The sequence below is a fragment of the Xiphophorus hellerii genome, chromosome 22 (genome assembly GCF_003331165.1).
Source record: "Xiphophorus hellerii strain 12219 chromosome 22, Xiphophorus_hellerii-4.1, whole genome shotgun sequence".
NCBI classification, from domain to species: domain Eukaryota; kingdom Metazoa; phylum Chordata; class Actinopteri; order Cyprinodontiformes; family Poeciliidae; genus Xiphophorus; species Xiphophorus hellerii.
In genome coordinates, this window is record NC_045693.1 from 5,714,210 (window position 1) to 5,735,642 (window position 21,433).

The 21,433-nt window shown below is 39.0% G+C and overlaps 1 protein-coding gene across 2 annotated transcripts; it reads right to left on the reverse strand.

Moving 5' to 3' along the window:
• Positions 1 to 8,676: 8,676 nt before the first annotated feature.
• pwwp2b (PWWP domain containing 2B) lies at positions 8,677 to 20,335 on the reverse strand. 2 transcript variants are annotated; one of them, XM_032553759.1, is made up of 3 exons: positions 19,886 to 20,335; positions 14,420 to 16,150; positions 8,677 to 10,132 (listed from the first exon to the last, which is right to left on the reverse strand). In XM_032553759.1, exons 1-3 carry the CDS (start codon positions 20,023 to 20,025, stop codon positions 10,126 to 10,128), a joined length of 1,878 nt encoding a protein of 625 aa, XP_032409650.1. In that variant the 5' UTR covers positions 20,026 to 20,335; the 3' UTR covers positions 8,677 to 10,125. The 2 variants fall into 2 exon arrangements, with proteins under 2 accessions (XP_032409650.1, XP_032409651.1); XM_032553760.1 differs by having other exon boundaries at positions 14,416 to 16,150.
• Positions 20,336 to 21,433: the final 1,098 nt, after the last annotated feature.

Consider the following 21,433-nt stretch of genomic DNA (forward strand, 5'->3'; position numbering starts at 1 on the left):
AACCTGAACTGAAACCTAGCTTTGTAGGTTGACCAGAGTTCGCTTTTCTGGTCCGCATCAGATTTTGATTGCGCAGTCTCACCTCTCCAAACAAACCCAAACTAGAGTTCAATTAAAGCAGACTAAACATTAGATTAACTGTGATGTTTCAAGACAATAGAGGAAACAGAAAGCTGGAGTCTGGGAATGAAAACGCCAAAGTAATGGATGCATTAGGGAAAAGACAAATAGATTCAGTTGCTTTGTGTTATCTGTACAAATCTGCATGTTTAAAATTTATTTTGCATGGAGATGCAGAGGAGCAGCTTATAATTTCCTCTCTTTTTATGTCTGAGCATGAAAGCCCATCCCCCTCCTTCAGTCTCTGCAGGCAGGCTGGCAAGAGATGGGGGCAGGGCGGCTCCCTGCCTCTGTCTCACTCTTCGTCCCTGGGGCCAATTGACAGCTGCTCAGGGAGGCCCAGCAGAACCAGAACCACGACCGCATCCCAGAGGACTCAGGGAAGAACTCATGCATGCTCACGGCCTCGGCGCGGATCGCCCTGAAATAAAAAACGGCCTTCACAAAGAAGTCTCGATGTTTACTCAGTCTGTCCAGTTGTGTCAATATTTGAAGGAGCACTACGTGTCTGAGTGGGTGGGAGGAGGCGAGACACTAACACGCCGAGCGCTTAACAGGTTTAAAGTCCATCATAAGTGACGGCTGCTTCCTGCCAGAGCCTGGATTGTGATTATCCAGGTCACATGGTTTGACCCACAGGCTGTCATGTAAACTGTCAACTGGAACCACACCCAGATACTTCGGTCATTCATGGAGTTTCTCCCTAGAACTGTATGAGTCACAATTGGGAAGGACTGGAAATTTTTCAGACAAAACAGAAAGAAAACCCTAAAAGAGCTGCTTAATAAAGCGCTTCGAAATAAATGTGATCGCTGTGATGTTCTAGCATGAGCAGGATGACCAAGAATATGGCGGTCTGGATCTGCATACCTTCATAAATACTCTACAGTGTAACCGGTTTACTTCATAGCTGACTTAGAAAGGTGTTTCAGTTACAGAAATCTTGCAAATTACTGCACATCAATAAAATAGTCATCGGTGCCAATGTTTTAAAAGTTTTTTTTAGCTCCATCTTTAGAGTTGGAAAAGCTTTCCGTTAATCATTTGCAAAGTTATGTTCACACTATAGCAGTATGTCAAGGCTTTAAAGGGGAGGTATTATGTGGTTTCCATCAGGTAACTCTGTCACCTTCAGTTGCTATAAATATGCCATACACTTCAAGACATTTGACTTCACAAATCGAGCCTCTGTCTCTTTAAGAAGCTCTTGCTCTCTCCGACACTTCATTATCGCAATAATGCTCCTCCACTATGCCGTTTACAACTGTTCTCAGGAACTTTGGACTGAAATGTAGCTCATCAGAAGCACACTTCCACCAGGTGTTTGCTAACTGCCTGTCAGTACTTTTCCCTCGCTTAGCAGAAACGGAAAATTGGGCTGTTTGGAAATGTTCGACTGCCTCAAAGCATTCAGACATGTTTGTTTGATTGTGACTGAAGTCGGGCTGGTTCCCTTCACATAGTTAAAGACTCCTGTCTGAAAAAATAGTGTAACGTGGGCCCAGCTTAGGAGCAACAAACACTGCAGATGAGTTTGGCGTGAAGTAATGTCTGCTGTTTATTAAGGTGGAAGATCTGTAACGCTGATCTTCTTTCCTACGGTCCTGGGAATCCAAATGTCAGATACCAGAACATTTTAATTTGAAATCTGATGGCTTTTACACACAAACCTACAGTATGAAGGGTGGTCAACAGGTCTTTCAGGAAACAAAATGCCAAATCAACACAGAAATGATTCAAATGACATATTCTTTCAAACCTGTCCTAAAGGTTAACCTTTTTTATTACAAAGGTTTCAGCCAGAAGCAATGATGGAATGTAAAGCCACTTCTCTTGGCCTGCTGAAAGTTCATTTTTGCTTCAAAAAACGATCTGATCTGATGCAGGAAATGACTATTGTTGTGTTAAAGTTGTGCTAGAAGGAGCCTAAAATAGCATCTCACTGCTAAACATGTTGCAGGAGCACAGGAGTCCAATGCAAATGTCAGTGTCCACAGTCCACATTTAGGAGGATTTGCTTAAAATGATCCACATAAAGCAGCACTTTGCACCAATTTGATGGTTGAATGAGCTAAATAACAGATTTAAAACAAAAATATCTTCGTTGTTGAGCTCACGTGTTTATTTTTTCAATAATTTAGCAACAATGAGGTTTTTGAGTTGAAAATTTTGCTTATTTTGTCAATATTAAGTTTTCTATTAAAACACAATTAAATGTGATTAATTAGTTGCAGACCCCGCAATTAAGTCGATTAAAATTTTAACCGAGTCCAACCACTTGTTTGTGTACAAGCCTTTGGCATACACGAGTGATTCTAAAAACTGGTAAAAGAAGAAACTGTCAAACAAATAGACTAAAAAAAGAGTCAGTATTTGCATTAAAACCATGTGATGTGAAGCACCACCCCGGAAAAATGGGCAGAAACAGAGCTGACTGAAGGAGAATCTGTTTTATATAAACTATGAATCTGCTTTCTCACTTTGCAGGCAACAAATAAACCTTTGGACTAGTTAATTAGCTCTAACATTTGCCATGTTGATCTACTTTAATGAAAGCATGATCAATGTAGTCTCTTATGGAACAAGAATAAATACGTAATTATTGTGTAATTCATGCAGTAACAACGTGTGTCGTTCAGGAAGCCTTGAAGGTATCAAACTCTGGATGTTATCTAACTCTATAACTCTAAATCTGCTACTGAATGCCAGGAGTTCAGCAATCAATCCCCGAATGATTAACCGGGCTCAATAAAAACGACTTTGTTTAAAAAAGCTCAGGCAGCAAAAATTGCCTGTCGATACAGACGGCAGGAATGAGAAATGACTGCGAGACATCAAGGACAAAGAAAGTGACAGTCCTCCTAGGCACGGCTCTCAACAGGAGCCAATGCCGTGCTTCTGGAGCTACCCTACCGTTTGTTTTGCAACTTCAGCCAAAGGTGGAATGCGTTGAATAAACTCTAACCCGTTAGGCGGGACGGTTTTCATTGTTTTCATGCCCTTAGAAGGTTATAGTGGTGCGTTTTCAGAAGCCAAACAGCATCTGCTGCGGTGAGTGAAAAGAAAAACAAGAAAATGATGGTGGCAGAAACTGGATGAAGTCATGATTTATGCAATAGGTCAATAAACCACCTGCTTAGAGTTGCTTTTGAAACATAATAAATGAAACACTAACAAACATTTTGATGTGTAATGACGGCACTTGGCAAAATGTAATGTTTCAATTTTAGATTTTTGTGTTTTTATGATGTAAAGTTCTTCGTGTGCTGCTGAAATGTGCTATACAAATAAACTTGATTGATTATTCATTGATTAGAATTTTTCCAGCAAGGTGATTATAGCGTTAAACTATAATCTTTAAATCTTACTAAATATTTCTCTTATTTAGTCAAAGGGTGATTTACTCGAAGGGAAGACGTGGGTAGAGAACATAAAAGTTGTACTCAGGTAAAAGTAGCAATACGTAAACATATTTTTATCACATTTAAAGCAAAATGTATCAATTTAACAGGCGACTCAAGTAATTGATCAGAATATCTGATGGAAAATACCAGATGGACAAAATTTAAGATTATATCTGAATTCTGGAGACTAAAATGAAAAAAACAAAAAAATCCTAATACAAATAGATAACGATTCCAAAGTAACAGATGTAGCAATTTCCAAATCATGAAAAACTATTAAACTAATACTAACAGTCGGTAATACAAATATCTTACAACTTGCATTCCTGTTTTTTATTTTTATGTTTTGTAAGAACTCACTTACAGAATGTACATCGCAAGGGGTTCTCCTTGAAACAGTAAAATATACTGTATGTTTAACTTCATAAAAATATTACTCAAGTGAAACATAAAAGTACAGTGATATGCCTAAAATAAAATTTTTTCCAAAAAGTTATTCAAGTAAATATATCAGAGTAAATGTAACTTGTTACTACTCACCTCGAATCGATCACTTGGGTAAAGTTAATGCATTAAAATGTCAAAAATAACCCATAAACTTGATGCTTATTGCCACATTTAACAATGAATTGTTAATTATTTTTGAGTGTGTGTTTGTGGCTGTGTTTCCATTGACCATGTAACTGAGAATTGTGAAATTACGAAAATAAATCTGCTAAATAGAAACAGCAATTTTGGAAAAAACATGTTTTCCCATCAGAAAGTTTGGCGCTAGGATGACGTTGTTTTTCAGCTATATCAAAATTTGTGTATTTCGTAAAACTGCAATGGAAACACATTTTTTGCATCATGCGAGTCATGTGATCAACAACAGGATGTTACTACTTTCAGAAAAGACGAAGAAGACGACAGGAAGTGGGAGGAGGAAGTGGTGCGGTATGTTTTTTAATGACGTATCACGTGAACAAACTTATTCATGTGTAATTTGAATTATTTTTCTTGTTTAGTAGAAACACCATATTGCAAAATTGTGTTTTTGCCGACATTAGTGGAATAAAGACAAAGTTTTGCGCACTTGTAATGGAAACACAGCTTGTAATTGTCCTCGTTCCTCGGGTTCCATTTTAAGATCCACCTCTGCCACTACCGGTTAGCCTCATCCCGACCAGAACTTCTTGTGCGAGCCTCAGTTTTAACTCCTTTCTGCAGGATAAAACCTCCAACATCCGTATCATGTTACTCCTCACTGAGGACCACCCAGCAGGTCTAATCTGGGATAATAGGCGTGTTTGTCTGAGCAACGTCAAGGACAGGTGTGCTTTCTTAACTTTGGATTCAAGTTCTGGGTCTGCATCCCCTCACGCTGAGCTCGCACAGGCCTGGCTTCCTGCAAAGTTAATTAAGGCCGCAGCTTGCGTGGAGGCATATCATTAGCAGTAATTGCACACAGCATCTCGCTGCCATGTGCCTCGTATTTCCCCCCCCCGTCTTTGTTCCAGATTTAGGCTCCGCTGATCCATGAAGGAGGAAGATGTTGGGGGAAGGAGTGGTGCAACTTTATTTTCCAGTGCACATCTGTCCATGAGAGGAACACAGGGAATGTTTTACTGAGATGTTATAATGAATGAAAGACGTGGTTCCATGTCGACTCCAGGAAACTCCGAGATTACCCCAAAGCAGAGCGTGTTTGTTGTGCAAGCATGTGCAAAGGTGCGCTTGTTTTCATGTCAACACTGGAACTCCTGTTCAATCCTGCATGTTTAGGACATGCTGTACTGAAAACACTGAAGTTTTTACGGCAAATGCATCAATTTATGGAAACTTAATTATTTGTTTATCTCCTTTTTTAAAAGACTTTGCAAAAGAAAATGTTGATGAATATATAAAAGATATAAAATCTTCATTTTGAGAAATCTGAAGATAAATACAGATTTATTGGTAAAATACTACCAACAGTTTCTCTTGTTTTGGTTGTTTTTACCCAGAATGCCCTGCACTATAGTGCACTTCCTGCTTTTTACATTCTCATTCAAACAGCACCAGAATTTACTTCAATCGAACTGAGACCTTTTTTGGGTCCACATCGAAGTCTGATTGCAAATTCACACCTATCCAAACAAATCTGACTTTCTAGTTTTGTTTTAATTAATTAAAGGAGATTAAATAGGGATGCTGTAAATGCATTGTTGAATCGCTTTTTGGTTCAGTTCAAGGATTCTACCTTCTTCAGTAGGAGTACAATAGCATTCCTGATTTTGACAATATTTGCCCACTTTACCTTGTAAAAATTCTCCAACTCCATCGGGGCATGACAACATCTCTTGACATCAAATGTCTTATTTTTTCTGTCAAATTTAGTTATGAAACCCTGGCTAAGTCATTCCAGAACTTAAGTATTAGTTTCATGAAGTTACTCTTGTTCATTAGTGTGTATGCTTATACTCACTGTGATGCTGAAAATGTAAATTTCCTCTTGATATCCAGCTTTCTGGAACCACAAGGGTTTTGAACAATTCATAACGTCATCCATCTTGAAGAAAAACTCAGCTCCATCTGAAAAAAGTAACCCAAGTTAATAATGCTGCCACCTTTCTGTTTCACAGTGGTTCATGGCGCTCTTTTGTTTATGTTTAGAGTTGATTTTGTGCCAAATGTAGCTTTTGAAATTACGGCCAAGTTCAAGTTTGGTTTCATCAGACAAAAGCACACTCTGTGACAGTTTCAGGTATTTTTTTACTTCCTACTAAGGTTACTGGTAAATATGAAACTGCTATCCCTGGTATTTTAAAACCAGGCAAACAAAAATATCATCTAACAGAAGAAATTAGTCAATAGAAGGATCCAATGAATGAGGCCAGCTACATTACAGGTGGTAGCCGAGATAATATTGACCTTTAAAGCTCAAACTGGTTTATTTCTAGGCTATCCATTGTGACACCCACCATTTTTCAGGCCTCACTGGTTCGTTTACTTTGGGCCAAGGTCCTCGGGAAATAGGAGCAGCTGTGAGGTGGGTTTGTGGGGGAAGAATTGAACCAAGAGCTGAAATGATCCGGCCTGGACATCGCCAGGCATGGGTCACTTCACTTAGACCATCCTATCCTCTGTGCTGCACAGACTGGTTATGCAACACACATACCTAACCAGTCCTATTTAAAGCAAGGAGACAACAAATCAACACGTCTCACACGGATCAGGTTTCTGGATGTGTTGAGGGGTGTGGAGTAAGGGAGAAACAACAAACAAAATGGAGGACTTTATGGTTATCTAATCTGTCATAACCTGCTACACTGTGAAAATCAGTCCTTTCAACATTTAAGAAAAGTTTTAAATTATTTCCACATGGAAATAGAAACCAAAGCAGCCCTTGTTTAAGTATCTGAAACCCAGCAAGAAATAAAAAATAACAGGCCCAACTCCGAAACTAACTTCGACTCATAGCACTAGGAATAAAATGGCTTCTTAGCTTCAATGTTAAGCCAAGTCAACTTGAAGAAAATACACCATACAGGGTCAAAATGTGCTGAAAAAAGACAAATAAGGAGCTCCATCAAAAAACGAACAAACGTTATTGAACCCCTGCTTTTCGCAGGGTTATCCACGTGCGAATAGCTAAAAACCGCTGATACTTCAGACTCCATCTAAAAACACTTATAACTGTCTATTTTAATAGTTCAACCACCAAATATACGTTAATATGCATTAACACCAACAGGACACCCGTCAAATGGTCTTAGCGCTGCCGCAGAAGTTAGCTAGTCTTCTATATTTCCGCTTATGGGGATACAGCCAATCAACGCCAAGAGAAAAAGAATGGCGCTGCCTGATTGGCTGGTTTGCTAACGATATGACAAAAAAGGAAAAGTTAAGGTCACTCTGGTCGTTTTGGAGATTTTTAGATCTTTATATCTCCCCTCTATGCAGACTAATATTTGAGTTTGTGTTGGCTGAAGATTCAAACATGGACACATGTCCCAATTTTCAGAGTGCTTCTTGAGTTCTGGATTAGATTAATATCATTTTAGTTGGTTGAATGAACAGCCCATTCATCATTAATCAGACGCATTTTCCCATTAAGCAAAGTATTTGCTGATATAATTCAAGGAATGCACCCATGAGAAACATCTGGCTTTTATCTCCAATAAATATGTCCTTTTACAATAGCAACCCATGAAGTTTACATGCCTTACACATAATTAATAAATGCCTGGTATGAGAGCAGTTTATTGTCCAGATGCCAAAGCTACAAAATTTGTTTTTAGTACATTTGGTATAATAAAAACAGCACAGAACAGCCTTTTTATAACCCTTTTCTCCAAAACTCTTGTAAGTTTTACATAATTCTGATGAGGGATAAACCAATCCATATTGAGTTTAGTATTTTTCTAAAAAGAGGGAGATTATAATACATCAAATTTAATAATGTATTAAATTTTCTATAATACATCAAATTTAATAACAGTTGTTACTAAATTAGTTTAAATTACAAGTCAAAATTCTAGTTGTTTCTATTACATTTCAGTTTTACCTTTTTGCCTGGTTTTGGAACGTCAAATAAGCAATATGTTTAATAAACTACTGAGGAAAAAGTATCGATTTCTTATTAAATTAGAATATTATAAGATATATTTTAAGTATTTCTCTGTTAATTCATGATTGTTGTTCTGCTGAAGCTTAACTTAACACAATGTGACATTTGTAGTCCACTTCCTGAATAAGTCTGTCAGCAGCTGCTTTTACAGCACCGACGCCAGCTGTTTGTGCAACTTTTTCAACCACTTTTTTCTTCCACTAAACTTTCCCATATTATTTGGATACAGTAAAAACATTAAGCTTCGTTAGCAATGGCCTTCTGCAATTTATTCAAAAACCAAGTTTGAGATTAATCTCATACTTAAATTCAGAAATTTTCTTTTTTCTAGGAAATTTCTGAGATTAATCTCAATTTCTTTTATTTTTTTGGCAGAAATTTACTTATTTTCTTTGTCTACAATGGCCGTAATGGACAACTGTCAAAAATTCTTTCTAATGTAATATATTAATTTGAACTCATATTAACCATAATAATCAATTATAAAGCATCACTTTAAAAAGCTCTTTTTTATGTTTTAACACCTTTTTAATAGCCACAAATTATACACAACTGCACCAATATTGCTTGTATATTTTATTTTATGTACAGTACAGGTAAAAAAAGAAAAAAAAGAAACATAAAGTAGTCAATAGCATTGACTGACGTGGGCAGCAGTAAACGGCCATGTTGCTCATCCATGGGAAGACGACCGTCTCCCCTCTCAGGCGTACACTCCAGCTGCGCCTGACAACAGCTTCACAACAAAGATTATCAAAGAAGGGAGCAGCTCTTTTTGAAAAATAAGAATATTAATAATAATTATAATTCTGTCACCTAAACTGAGCCTGCTTTTCCGGTTCTGGGCTGGAAGAAAGGAGTCGTGCCTGTGCAATCTTCGGTTAACTTTTAAATACTGACCGCTTCACTGCACTGGATTTACAACGCTAAAAGTCACTAGAAGTCAGTGCTACAGCCGCCATTTTGCCCGAAATACTGCGACTAGTTGCAAGCCAGCTTTTTTCTTATTTTGTCCTTCAGTCCCAGTCAGCAGCTGAATTCACAGTATTCTTACAGCATGGTATTTATTTGTATTTTCTGCTCTGAAAGAAAGTAACTCATAAAGATTTAACTGATGATGCATAGGAAGGGGGTGTTGTTGACAAATGTTCACCGGTGGATTTGTTTTTGTAGTGAGGATTAAGAAAAACAAACAAAAAAAAAAACATTGTGTCTAGTTTTCTCATGGATTTAACTTTTAAAATAAAATAAGAAACAAAAAAAAAATAGGGTTTTAGTTTTGTATCTCCAAGGCCATAGATAGTCAACCACAAAGACTTCTGCGCTCCGCTGCTGACTATCGCGGTTGCGTCTCTCAATAGCGTTTCAGACAGTGAGCTCACAGCAGGCCACCAAGGTACAGATAAAGTGCTTTTTTTTTTTTCTTTAAAATGTGTCACTTTAAATAATTAAATGTGAAGATGGTTTTCAGGATGTCTGAGTAGTTAAGAAATGAAACTGGGATGGGGGGGGGAACAGACGCGACGTGACTCTGGAGTTCGGTCCGAACGCATCCTCCGAATGTTGCCGTCTCTGGATGGAGCGTTCACATTTTCAAAAGTGAAGAGTAAGACTTTCAGACGTGGAAAAAACAGCAGCAAACTAGAAGGGTTTTCCAAAATACTATCAGGGAAGGAGGACAGAAAGAGAATAAATACATTTGGGTCCATGTAGTGTTTGTTATCCAGCTCTATAGAAATATGATAAAACCTAGAAAATAACAAAAGGTTCAGAGTTCATAGAAGACCCATGAGATTTCTGGTCTTTTGTTTTTTTCCATTTTTTGCTCCCTTATCCAGTCTCAATAACAATAATAATTATAATAATAATCCATCTTCTGCCAGCCTTGTGAAAAAAAACAAAAAACAGATATATAAATAGTAGCCATGGCAACGGCACGTACTCCCACTCCCGGACCTTGATGACTGAGTCTGAGAATCCAGAAAAACCTCGGAGACGTCTGTTTGGTCCTCAGCCTCTGCAGGACAAATACAGACAAAACCAATCAGTTCCAGCTGAAACAATGAAGTATTCATGCTCCTTTAATCATCCTTTAATCATGCTTCAGCCACTCAAGTCAGAGTATTTTAATGGGATTTTCTGATAAAGTAGGACATGCTGACGCACAATTTTCACCTGTTAGAGGTTTGCATGTTGCTATATCTATAGCTGAAACGATTAATCAAATTAATCAATTATTGAAAGAATCATCAACTCATTTAGTAATCAATTAATTGTTAACTGGAGTATACAGACTCAAAAGGACAATTCCTGAAAAAACACAACACATTAAACTGTACTACAAATGTATACGTTTTGCATTTTAAGATAAAAAAAGAAAAACATTTTTCTGTAAACATGCATAGTTTTAGCTTCAAATTCTTAAATGAAATCTAGAAATAAGCAACTTCTGCTATCCAGTTATTAATCGGTTCATACAAAAAATAATCAAGATTATCCTCCACACTGTACTAATGTTAAATCAAACAAAAAAGCTTTTCCAGTTGACATTAGAAGTAGTTTATTAGCTGCATCCTTTGCTATAAATGATCAAACATTTATGCTCTTACTGCATTTTAGGCAACAAAATGTTGATTTTCATATTTAAAAAAGCAGATAAATAATTTGTGTATTTGCACCTTTTCATCTGTTTCTAATATTGTGTACAAAGGTTTAAGAGGTTAAATGAAAAATAGGCAGAATGTGCCAAATTTTTATCCGATCAATTGTCAAACTAATATTAAAACAATAATTACTTGAACCATTATTGCTTCAAGCAATTATTTGAAGCTTCGTTCATTTTTACATGAACTCTTCTCTGTCCCTCCTGAAGAAAAGCCTCCCCACAGCATGATGCTGCCACCACCAAGTTTTATCGTCATGATGCTGTTTGTTCATTTAAAAACTTCCAAGGCCTTCAGAGAACATCTGGATTTACACTCAGATTAGACACAGATGGACTGGATTTACTTTGTGTCTCTTCTACATAAAATCCTTGTTTAGAATGAGGTTTGTGGATATAAAGTGACCAGAATTGGTGTGAAAATTTTAGCAAGTCGGTCCGTCATGACATTTTTAACATGGAGGAACTCTGAGGTGAACGTCAGCAGTTTTTCCCACCGCTTCGGAGCTTTATGTGGCCGAGAGATCAAGAGAAGCGCTTCCTGTATGATGACTGGAAAAAGCAGCTAATAGAGGCCAGTCTCAATTCCTTTCCTGTTTGTCCTCACAAAAGAGCTGAAAAATGCAGGCCTGCCTCTGTAAACACGACGGGCTTTCACGTTGAAGTGCGCGTCAACGACCTGCGCTTGCTGCTTGTGCAGCAGCTGCGTTTTCTCGGTCACTAACCCCCAGAAACCAGAGGAAGGAGCTCAGAACAGACTCATGACAAAGTGCTTTTGACACACAACTGAAACCACATGCTTATGCAGTTCAACAGATTTAACTTGGCTGCATCTGCTCTCTTGATTTAAAAGTAATTAAACGATAGCAAGATGCAATAACTCTGCTTTTTTTTATAGCTCCAAAAATCAGGGATACCTTTGAAAAATAGAACTTATTCAAAGTATTTGGCTGGGATTTTATATGGCAGTTAACTTCACTCTGACATCCCTGAATAAAATCCAGACCAGCTGCCTTCAGAAGTCTGCTGACTGGTAAACGAGGTCCACCTGTGTCTTATTTGTTCGTTAGAGAACAAACAGCATCATGAAGACAAAGCAGCACAGCAGACGAGTCGGGGAGGAAGTTCAAAAATATCAATTTGATCTCAGATGAGATCAAATTTAAAGTTTCTGTCAAACATTCAAATAGGGATGAAGCTATTTATCAGATTAATTATAATTTTAACTAATTTAGTAATCAATTAAACATTAACTGCAGTATACAGACTCTAAGAAAACATATTCAGAGCAGTCATTAAGCCAAAACTGCAAAAAATATATGCATTTTACATTTAAAATAAAAATGGATGTAAATCAATTTTGTTGCACTTTAGGCAGTAACATGCATTTTTTTTTTCATTTGTAAATTATTTGTAAATCTTTTAAGGTATTAAGGCTAAGGGGTTAAATGAAAAATCTGTAGAATGTGCCAAATTATTTTTATCTGAGTAATCATCAGAATAAATCGATATATTAATCAATTACTAAAATAATCCTCAGTTGCAGCCCATACATCATGTTCATCTTCCAACAGTACAACACATAACAGCCATTAAAGCATTGTCATATTACAACAGCCTAGTCAAAGTCCAGACCTAAATCCAACTGAGAATCCAAGTTTCCTACTAATTTTGCTACTTATACTAGTTAGTTATTTTGTTTTATTTTGCTAATTTTTATTTTATTAAATTTTTTATTTCATACCTATTACTAATTTTGTTATGAGTCTTAAACTGGGATCAGAGTAGCTCATTTTGTTCCACCTCATGTTTTAACATGTGCTGAAATGACAGATAAACTCTTTGAACCTTGAAGAAGAAGTTAACAGGCATCCAGTCTGCTTATTATTTTGGGCTCGACTGAAGAAAACTGAAACAATATTTTGTCTGTTCTCAGCAATAAAAACAGGATCTAGGTCAGTCTTCATCTGAAAACACTTCTGTATTTAGCCAAGTTTTAACACGGCACATAAAAGCAGATTTGGTGTACTTCAGAGTATAAGTCAATATGTAGATGTGGTCCAAGTTACCATGACAACAAAAGAAAACTAAAGAGCTTGGAAAATATGATCATTTTGTGTCAAATCTAACATCATTATAAATAGATTTTAATTTAAATCTATTTAATCTATCAGAACTACAACAACTACAACCATTTCATTTAATGTATTCTTGAATTGTGGTCAGGGGGCCCCACAAAATCAGTCCAGGGCCACAAATGGCCCCTGAGCCTCATCTTGTACACCTTTGCTTTTGATGATGAATCTCAAAAATAGCTGTAGCTGTGATTGTGATATATCAAAAGGTAAATCTACAAAGTGTAGGCTGAAACAAGCTACACTTTTCAGATTTTCATTTGTAAATAATGAAATGTTACATAACAGCTGAGAGTTAAATGGACACTTGAAGTTGGATTTAGATAATCTTAGAATCAGTTAAAGAACAAATTAACTAGAGAAGAACTGATCAGGTTTTTACTGACCAGCATGAAGTCACTTTTTTTTTTTTTTTTTTACAGTCCTAAAACACATTTTCAATGTTAAAATTTAAAACTTCTGGATTCTGAGGTTCTTATAACATTTAAGTAGAAAATGTTTACTGTGAAAATTCAGTGGTTTATCGTCTGTATGTTCCTCAGATCATCAAACAACACTGTGCTAAAGTTAGCTGAAGGGTTTTTTCACAGCTTTTTTTTTGGCATGTAGACAAACGCAGATAAGCTCCGTCTCCAAATATGTCCCACTCAGGACGTCAAATCTGGACTGGCTCATCCAACGATAAATAAAGATCCTTTATTTATGGACTGTAGCCCCAGGAATTCTGGGTAAATACAACCAAAACAAACGCGCAAGTCTAGCGCTAGCGGGTGAAATGGCTCATGGTCTTTTAACAAAGACAAAAGAGAAATCCTACAATGGCTAAAATCCGACAGTGCTTCATTTTTGTTTACATTTCAAGTTGCGCTCAGTGTCTCTTTTTATGTTGTTTCCGCCTTTTCCGACGGTTCAGACACCGTCTGAACTAGAATATCTATATTCTGGTTGAAAAGTCTAAATTATGAGTTGCAATGCTTAAATAAGAGAAAGGACTCCTTTTTGAAAAAACACCCTTCTCTTCACAATCTTCTTTTTCCGCAGCGATCCAGACTAAACTAATCAAACTATGTTTTTCTAGACCTTAATACTTTGGAACTGTTTGATTAAGTACAACAAATATTGGCCAGAAATACACACAGACAGGAAAAAGTGGGACTTTTCTGCTTAGACTGTTTAGCCATCACTGCTCCCAACAACTCAATAGTGTTCAAATCCCTGCTGGTATTAAAAGTTTTATTTTATTTATTGATTGGAGCAGCTGAATTTTTTAAGGCAGAAGTGTTCTTTTTTTTCTTTTTTTTTTACTAACAGGAGGTGATTTTTAAGGATGAGCTGCTGTTTCTTTTAGGTGGAGGGGCCAAATGTTTTTTAGGCAGAGGTGCTGAATTTTTTTTTTTAAGCGGAGGTGCTGATTTTTAAGCGAAGGTGCTGGTTTTATACAGTTGTGTTGTCTGTGAGATTTTAATAACAGAGCTTACCGCTCCTGAACTAACTGGGACTGACCTACGTGTCGCAGTGGGAAAGCAGTGACGAAATCTCTGGTCCCATGTGACCCACGGCCTTGGCTGCCTCCAAGATGGCTCTCCGGTACATCCCTTTCTTCTTCCGGTTGAAGCGGGACCTGAAGAGCTCTCTGAAGGGCGACAACTTGGCTACGGACAGCTGGGAGGTGGTGGGCGAGCCGAACCACGCCACCTTCGCCTGGGGCCACTGAGCCTCGCAGCTGTCAGACTCCTGCTTCCGGGTGCCGCTGATGCTGAGCACGCGGGCCGGCCACCAGGGGAAGCCGTGGATCTTCCCCCACACGATGTCGCCCACCGCCACGGCGTGGCCCTCCTCATTTACGCACTTCGTCATGCTGCGGGTGTGGAGGCGCACTGTGAGCGGCGGCACCGTCTTGCAATCCTCGCGCGGCGTCACGGAAGACGAGGTGACGGACAGGTCTTCGCCCGGTGCTAGGTCGCACAGCTCTGGCGACGTCCCTTCGGAGCTGAAGGACTTGGACTCGTCCAGGCTGTCGCTGCTGCACACTGACAGGCTGGATGAGTCTGCTTTGCGCTTCCGGAAGTTGATCAGGAGGGTCAGGTCGCTGTGGCTGCGGTCTGCCTCCTCCCCAGAACTCCCTGACCACAACTCCAACGAGTTCTTCCCCTCCCCAGAGTCTTCAGAGTGGGGGATGCAGGAACCAGGCCCCCTGGGGCTCCGTCTCCGGCTGCCCCCAACCAGTTCCGCCTCGTACTCCATCATGGTCTCCTCTCCCTGACTCTGCGGCGGTCTCAACCGGATCTTTGGACAGGACGAGCCTTGGTTCACCGTTGCGAAAGGCCGGGTTAGTTTGAGTTTTGGAATAGAGACAGTGAGGCCGGACCTAGTGGCGTCCAAAATGTGCCGCTGGTCCTTGGTGGCGTCCGTGGGCCTCTTGCCGTTTCCTCCCAAGCCGTTTTGCACCAGCTGTTTCGGGCAGAAGGGTTTGATTGAGCCATGCACCCGGGATGGGATCTTCATGACCTCACCCTTCCCCTGTGGAGTGCTGTAGGAAATCTTTATGACAGGGCTGTGAGGGATAACATCACTTGCTGCGTATTTCTCAACGTCAGCCTCGCCCCTTTTGTCCTTTCGGAAGCGCTTGCCATCGAGGACAGGGGCGTTTTCTCGTCTTTTGGCGTCCTTCGTTGTGATGACGTCCTCTTTTCTCGACAGCTTCGCTGGATTGTCCTTATAATCCCCGTCATCATCACTCTGCAGTGTATTCTCTTTTCTAGAAGTCTTAGTGTTGCTAATGCCGTCTTTGCTGTCCTCGTCGCTATTAAGCGTGTTTTTACACTTTTCACACAGAACCTGTCGCGGCCGCAGTCGAATGGTGCTGATGGTCATACGCCCCGGCTCTCGTGACCGCCTCTTCTTCCTCTTGATTGGTCGCGGAGGGGGTTGAGGTACCCACTGGTTGTAGGTGTGGCGCACCCATAAAGGCGGAGGGAACGGCGCTCCTTCAAAATAAGGAGGGAAAGGAGTCTGTCCAGCTGGCACAGGCGTGGGGACGGGGCAGGGTGGAAGAAGAGGTGCTGTCGGTTCGCTGCTTTCAGGGACCGAGTTTTCATCCTTTGGTCTGTGTGAGGCTTGGCTCGGAGATTTAGCAACCGGCTCCTCGTTCAAGATTTCTGGGATTTCACAGTCTGGCTTTGTGATGGGGCAGTCACCAAGTTTAGCTGTGAAATCTGGCAGACAGAAGAGTCCAGTCCTAAAGTCCAGACGAAAAAGACAATAGAGAATTACTTGCATATCAGAAATGTACATATTTATTTTGGCATACATAAAAGCAGAACAATAAATAAATATTTTATACCAGTAGCATAAGATCTCAAACTTTAATTTGAGATTTTTTTTATAGAACGTTGGGTAATGGCTGGTTTAATCTTTTCTGAGTTAATTCAGTGTTGAGACAGCCAAACATCACTAACACACCTATTCAATTGTCTGAGAAAGACCACCAGATTTAATTTAGGGGTTTTCACTCAGGATCATGATCCGTTAGACTCAAATTGCAAATAAAGTTGCAACATTTGCTGCATCTTCAGCTGCTGCAGTTCACTTTCTCACTGCACTGTGTCAAACAAAACAAACTCTTTGAAAAACTTGCGCCCCTCCTCGCCTGTGGTGGCGTTGCACCAAGAACCATTGAAGGAAACAACATAAAAAGAGACACTGAGCACAACTTGAAATGTAAACCAGAATGAAGCACTGTCAGATTTTAGCCATTGTAGGATTTCTCTTTTGTCTGTGTTAAAAGACCATGAGCCATTTCACTCGCTAGCGCTAGACTTGCGCGTTTGTTTTGGTTTTATTTACCCAGAATTCCCTGTGCTACAGTCCACTGTGACCATGTGGGCGGATCTAACAATCAGCCCTCTCTCACAACTGAGGCTGATTTTCAGACGTTTATGGAGGTAGAAAAGATTGGTTTCTCATGCAGGTATTAGCCAATTGCTGATAGATTTTGGGAGACTTTTGGGTGCCCTTTATATCTAATAATTCATGATACCATGGACTATTAACAAGTATCCCCAGTCATTTAAATGGTAAACAAGCTCACATTATAACCAATCCTCCTCCATACCAAAAAGTGGCAATCAGATTCTTTGTGAGATATTCATCCTATGTTTTATGACACCTGGAGTTTTTCTTCTCATCTGACTGAAGCAAAGTTTAATTGAATACAGTCTTATTTATAAGAAACTCATATAATTCATACACAAAAATCCATAATAAGGTAAACCTAATCATAAATAGATTACCATTTTGTAAATTTGATCAAAAGTTCTAAACCAGTGCAGTAAAATTAAGTGCAGATTACCAACTGGCAAAAATGTATTTAGTTATTGACTTTACAGGTACTCCTCTGTGTGTGGACTAGAGAACAGGATTAGGACCACTGGAAAATAAAAAAAAAATACATCCTGACTTTATACTCAAAGTTAAGGATAAAAAAAAGAGGTTTTACCTAATCCCGACTCAGGGTCTGACAAGTAATATGTAGAGAAGTTTACACAATTAAATTTGGGATGGTAGGACAGACAAATGTTTCTGTATGCTTTGTGCAATGGTCTCAATAGAAAACCAGCTGGGACGTAGATGTCATCTAATGGTTGCTAATGAGACTGTGGGCCAAGATGCTAATCTTATCAACAAATCACCAATAATTACCTATGAAGATATTTCTGATGTTACCTCTAGTTGTTTCAAATTTTAGGTGCTCAATTATAACTATATCATGTTTTGTTTTGAAGAGTTCTGGTCTTGTCATATGCACATCTCATAGACACAAAAAGTAATAAATATATAATTAAAAGGTTTGAGATCCTGTGATCATTAAAACAAAGAAAAGTTAAGTAGGATTTTTCTTAAGCCATTTGTAGCATTTGTTGCATCCAAATAAAGGTGTGGCACCAGTGCTTTTTGTATTGTGTATTTTCCCCCCAAATGAATGGATGCAATCAAATGAAAGGTTTGGTTTTGATAGTTTTTTCCATGTGAGATGAAGCTGCTGCCATAAAAGACTAATTTATTTTAAAGCTGTTTACACATATTTTACCAGGGTGCTATCAATAGAGATGTTAAAATAGTCTAAGAAAAAAATTAAGCAGCAAAAGAACTAAAAAAAAGAAGAGAAACGTGAACGGTTGTGTTTCTCTACGACAGGATTGAACCACGCTGCTCGTCACCTGCGTTCTCAAAGTTCTTATAGAGTGGGGGTTGGGTTCTGCTGAGCGAGCCGTGCAGTAATCTCTCCTTATGCCTCGGGCTACAACAGCAGAGCAATAGTATCACCCACTTTCCCTGCTTGATTGTACGCATCTTCTCTCATATCCTGGGATCGATAAACATGTCTAATGAAGGCCAAACGGCCGAGAAGTCATCAAGAGGTGGCTGGCAGGCAAAAAAGTAACATGGCTGAGCTGCTGTAGTCAGGAGACAGCAAACAAAGAGTCTACAGGATGCCCAGGCGCTCCCCCTTCTCGCCTTCCCAACATCTGACTGAACAAAAACAATCCCATGAATCACTCGGGATTCAGAGATGCAACCAGGAGATTTCAGTTTGTTTTTGCATCCATGTCTACTTTGGGCTCCTGTGCGGTGAGATTATTAATTAGTATACATTTGGGGAGCCCATTTTCGTCCCCGAGAGAAGGAGCTGGCATGGCTCGGTGTGTTATAGTCTCCTGGCGATGTTTGTTCCTCTCAAACCTTTCTATACGTGCCCCAAAGATGCCAAATATTAGCCTCCACTGCAACTGACAGCGCACGAACGGTGCTGCCTGTTACAGGGAACAGGCCGTGCTTGTTAAACATAGCACAAGGACGCACAATATGACGAGCAGTGATTCACTAAAGCTGCTGGCACTTCACTTGGCCTACAGCAACTAGATAGTTAAGATTAGTTTGAATGATACGACTACACAAGGATATCTTTAAAAAGCAGTGAAAAACAATGAGAGGAAATGATTTTCCCAAAGCTGAAAAGGAAGAAGAAGTCAGATTTGGTATTTGAGTAGGCCTGGAATAGAGGTCTATTTTGGGTTATTTCAAGGCCTCCTTTTCCCCTCATTTTAAGTAGTTTGTTCTCAGAGCAGCTTGAGCTGTTGCATAAAGAAGGGCCAAAGCTGGTCAGATTTTGATTCTGCTAGGCTATAAATAGTGTAAGCCATCGGCTTTTAAGGTGCGCAACACAGAGCTGACAGTTGAGGTAAACAGAAACATTAAAAAATTAGACATTAATAATGTCTCAATAGTCTTGACCCCTTTTTTTCTTATACTTGAGCAGGACTGTGCTTATAATCACAGAGAAGGGCCTTCAATGCCAAACAGAACCAGGGTCACAGGTTATTACAAGTTGGATGAAGTCAAACAGCCAAACATGACAAATGATCCATTAAATTAGTAATTTTCCATGATTCTTATGAACTAGGAGTCTCTGGGTATAACAGAGCTGTACCTAAAATTAACACAAATACTTTTGATTATTTTAAACAGCACAGCAGAAAAGTCATTTTAATCAATTTGTGTGGATAAACACATCACTGTCTGATTCACCGACTTGCTTTTATTCAGTTTCTTTGAGCTTCTTCAGCATTTGATAAGGCTAACAATAAGCTATTGATGAATTCAGAAACAGTAGCTGCTACACAATATAAGTTATCAATCACTGCACTCTCTAATCTTATAAAATGAAATGAGTGTTTTCACAACGGAAAAACTGATATTGTGCCGTTTTATAACGTAAAGTGAAATATCAGTTTATGATTAGCCACCAAAGTTAGCCGTTAGCTCCCCTGTCAGCTACAATAACCCATGTCTTTTTTCTGAGGGCCCAGTTAGCTGCTACAAAGCTAAGGAGCTAGCATTTCACATAGCCGTTAGCACGGTATGGCAGAGAATAATTTCTGGGAAAAATTAAAAAGTCCATAAAATTACTCACTTTTTGTTGGAATCGAGTAATATCCCCGTGTAGCTTCTTTCTCGGTAGGTCAGCGTCACCACCAGCGTGTCGTTAACAACATGATCGATAATGACAGGTACCCGAGAGCCGGCCCGCAGCTCCTCGTCCGCAGCCTCCATGTTTCCCGGGGTGCTCTGTCCGGCTCCGCGGTACTCGCTCCCGGCTAAGGGAGCCACGGTCGCGTCGGCCTAAGATCCGTCTCCCCCTTCGCTATCGAGAGCAGGAGGCTACGCTAGGGCAGAAAATGACGCCATCACCCCCACCAAGTCCATTACAACAGCGCTGCCACCGCTGACATCACGCTCTGTGTGCTACAGGAGCAAAAAAAATCTCCCCCAGACGAGGCCTGGCCTTTTTCTCTGCCTCACTCGGTTTGATGCCGTTCATTACCGCTCACCTCACCCTGCTGTCCATGCTGAGAGTAATGGCGACTTTGCAAGTAGATCAAGAAATATCCATAAAATGTGGCGCTAGTAAGAAATGTACAACGAATAAACAATTCTTTTACTTTTTTTTAATTTTTTTTTTTTTTTTACAATTTCTCAATAGAACTGAATGTGTTGTTTTCGAAAAACAGCTTCTGAATTTTTATTTATGCTTCAAATCAAATAAATGATAAATATATTCATCTTATGTTGCAATCCAAATGTTAGCTTTATCAGCTTTCTGAAATGACCTTTACTTTCCCTAACATATTGCAAGGTTTACAGTGGAGAAGTGCAGAGGAAAACTGAAGTACAAAGAAAATGATTATGTCTTTATGTTTTGATTCCACAAAGCTTGTAGATATATCGCCCATAAATAGCTAGGGATATATGTTTATTTTTTTAATTATTTAAAACAGGTTTAAAGAACAAAGGAAACAAATAACTAGTAGGACAAGAGAAAACATGCATACATAACCAAGAATGTAATAATAAGCATTAATCTGTTTGAAAGCAAGTAAGAAGTGAACTTATTTTCATTAACTCAGTTTAATTAAATATATAATTTACTAACTCAGTCACTTTCAGAAATTAAAATGTAATTAAAAACCTGTTGTAGTGTTCCAATGTTGTACACTGGCCAAAAAATAACAAAACAAAGTAATTTAACTGAGCAAATAGGTATGCATAATTACTGGATGGGCAATTATCTTTCAGCTGGCAACAAGTTATTTAACCCCAGATGATGTAATGAGCAGCTTCTCATTTCATTAAACAACCACGTGAAAAGACATTCTGTGATTGTGGAAAAAATGTTTATTTGTTTAAAAAGAGTCAAATCATTGGCATCTAATAAGATTACAGATTAAATTGGGTTGAGAACTGTTTGATACATTATTAAAAACTGGAAGGATAGAAGGAAATCATTGTTTTGAGGGGGGAAAACCCTAAATGATCATGGTTGGTGACATCAAATCAAAGAAGATCAACAGCAGAACTCAATTCAATGTGTAATAAGAACTCAAAGAAAAGAACTCAAAGTATTCAGATTGAACAGCTGTACAGCCATAAGAAAACCACAGATCAGAGAGGCTAACTGGAG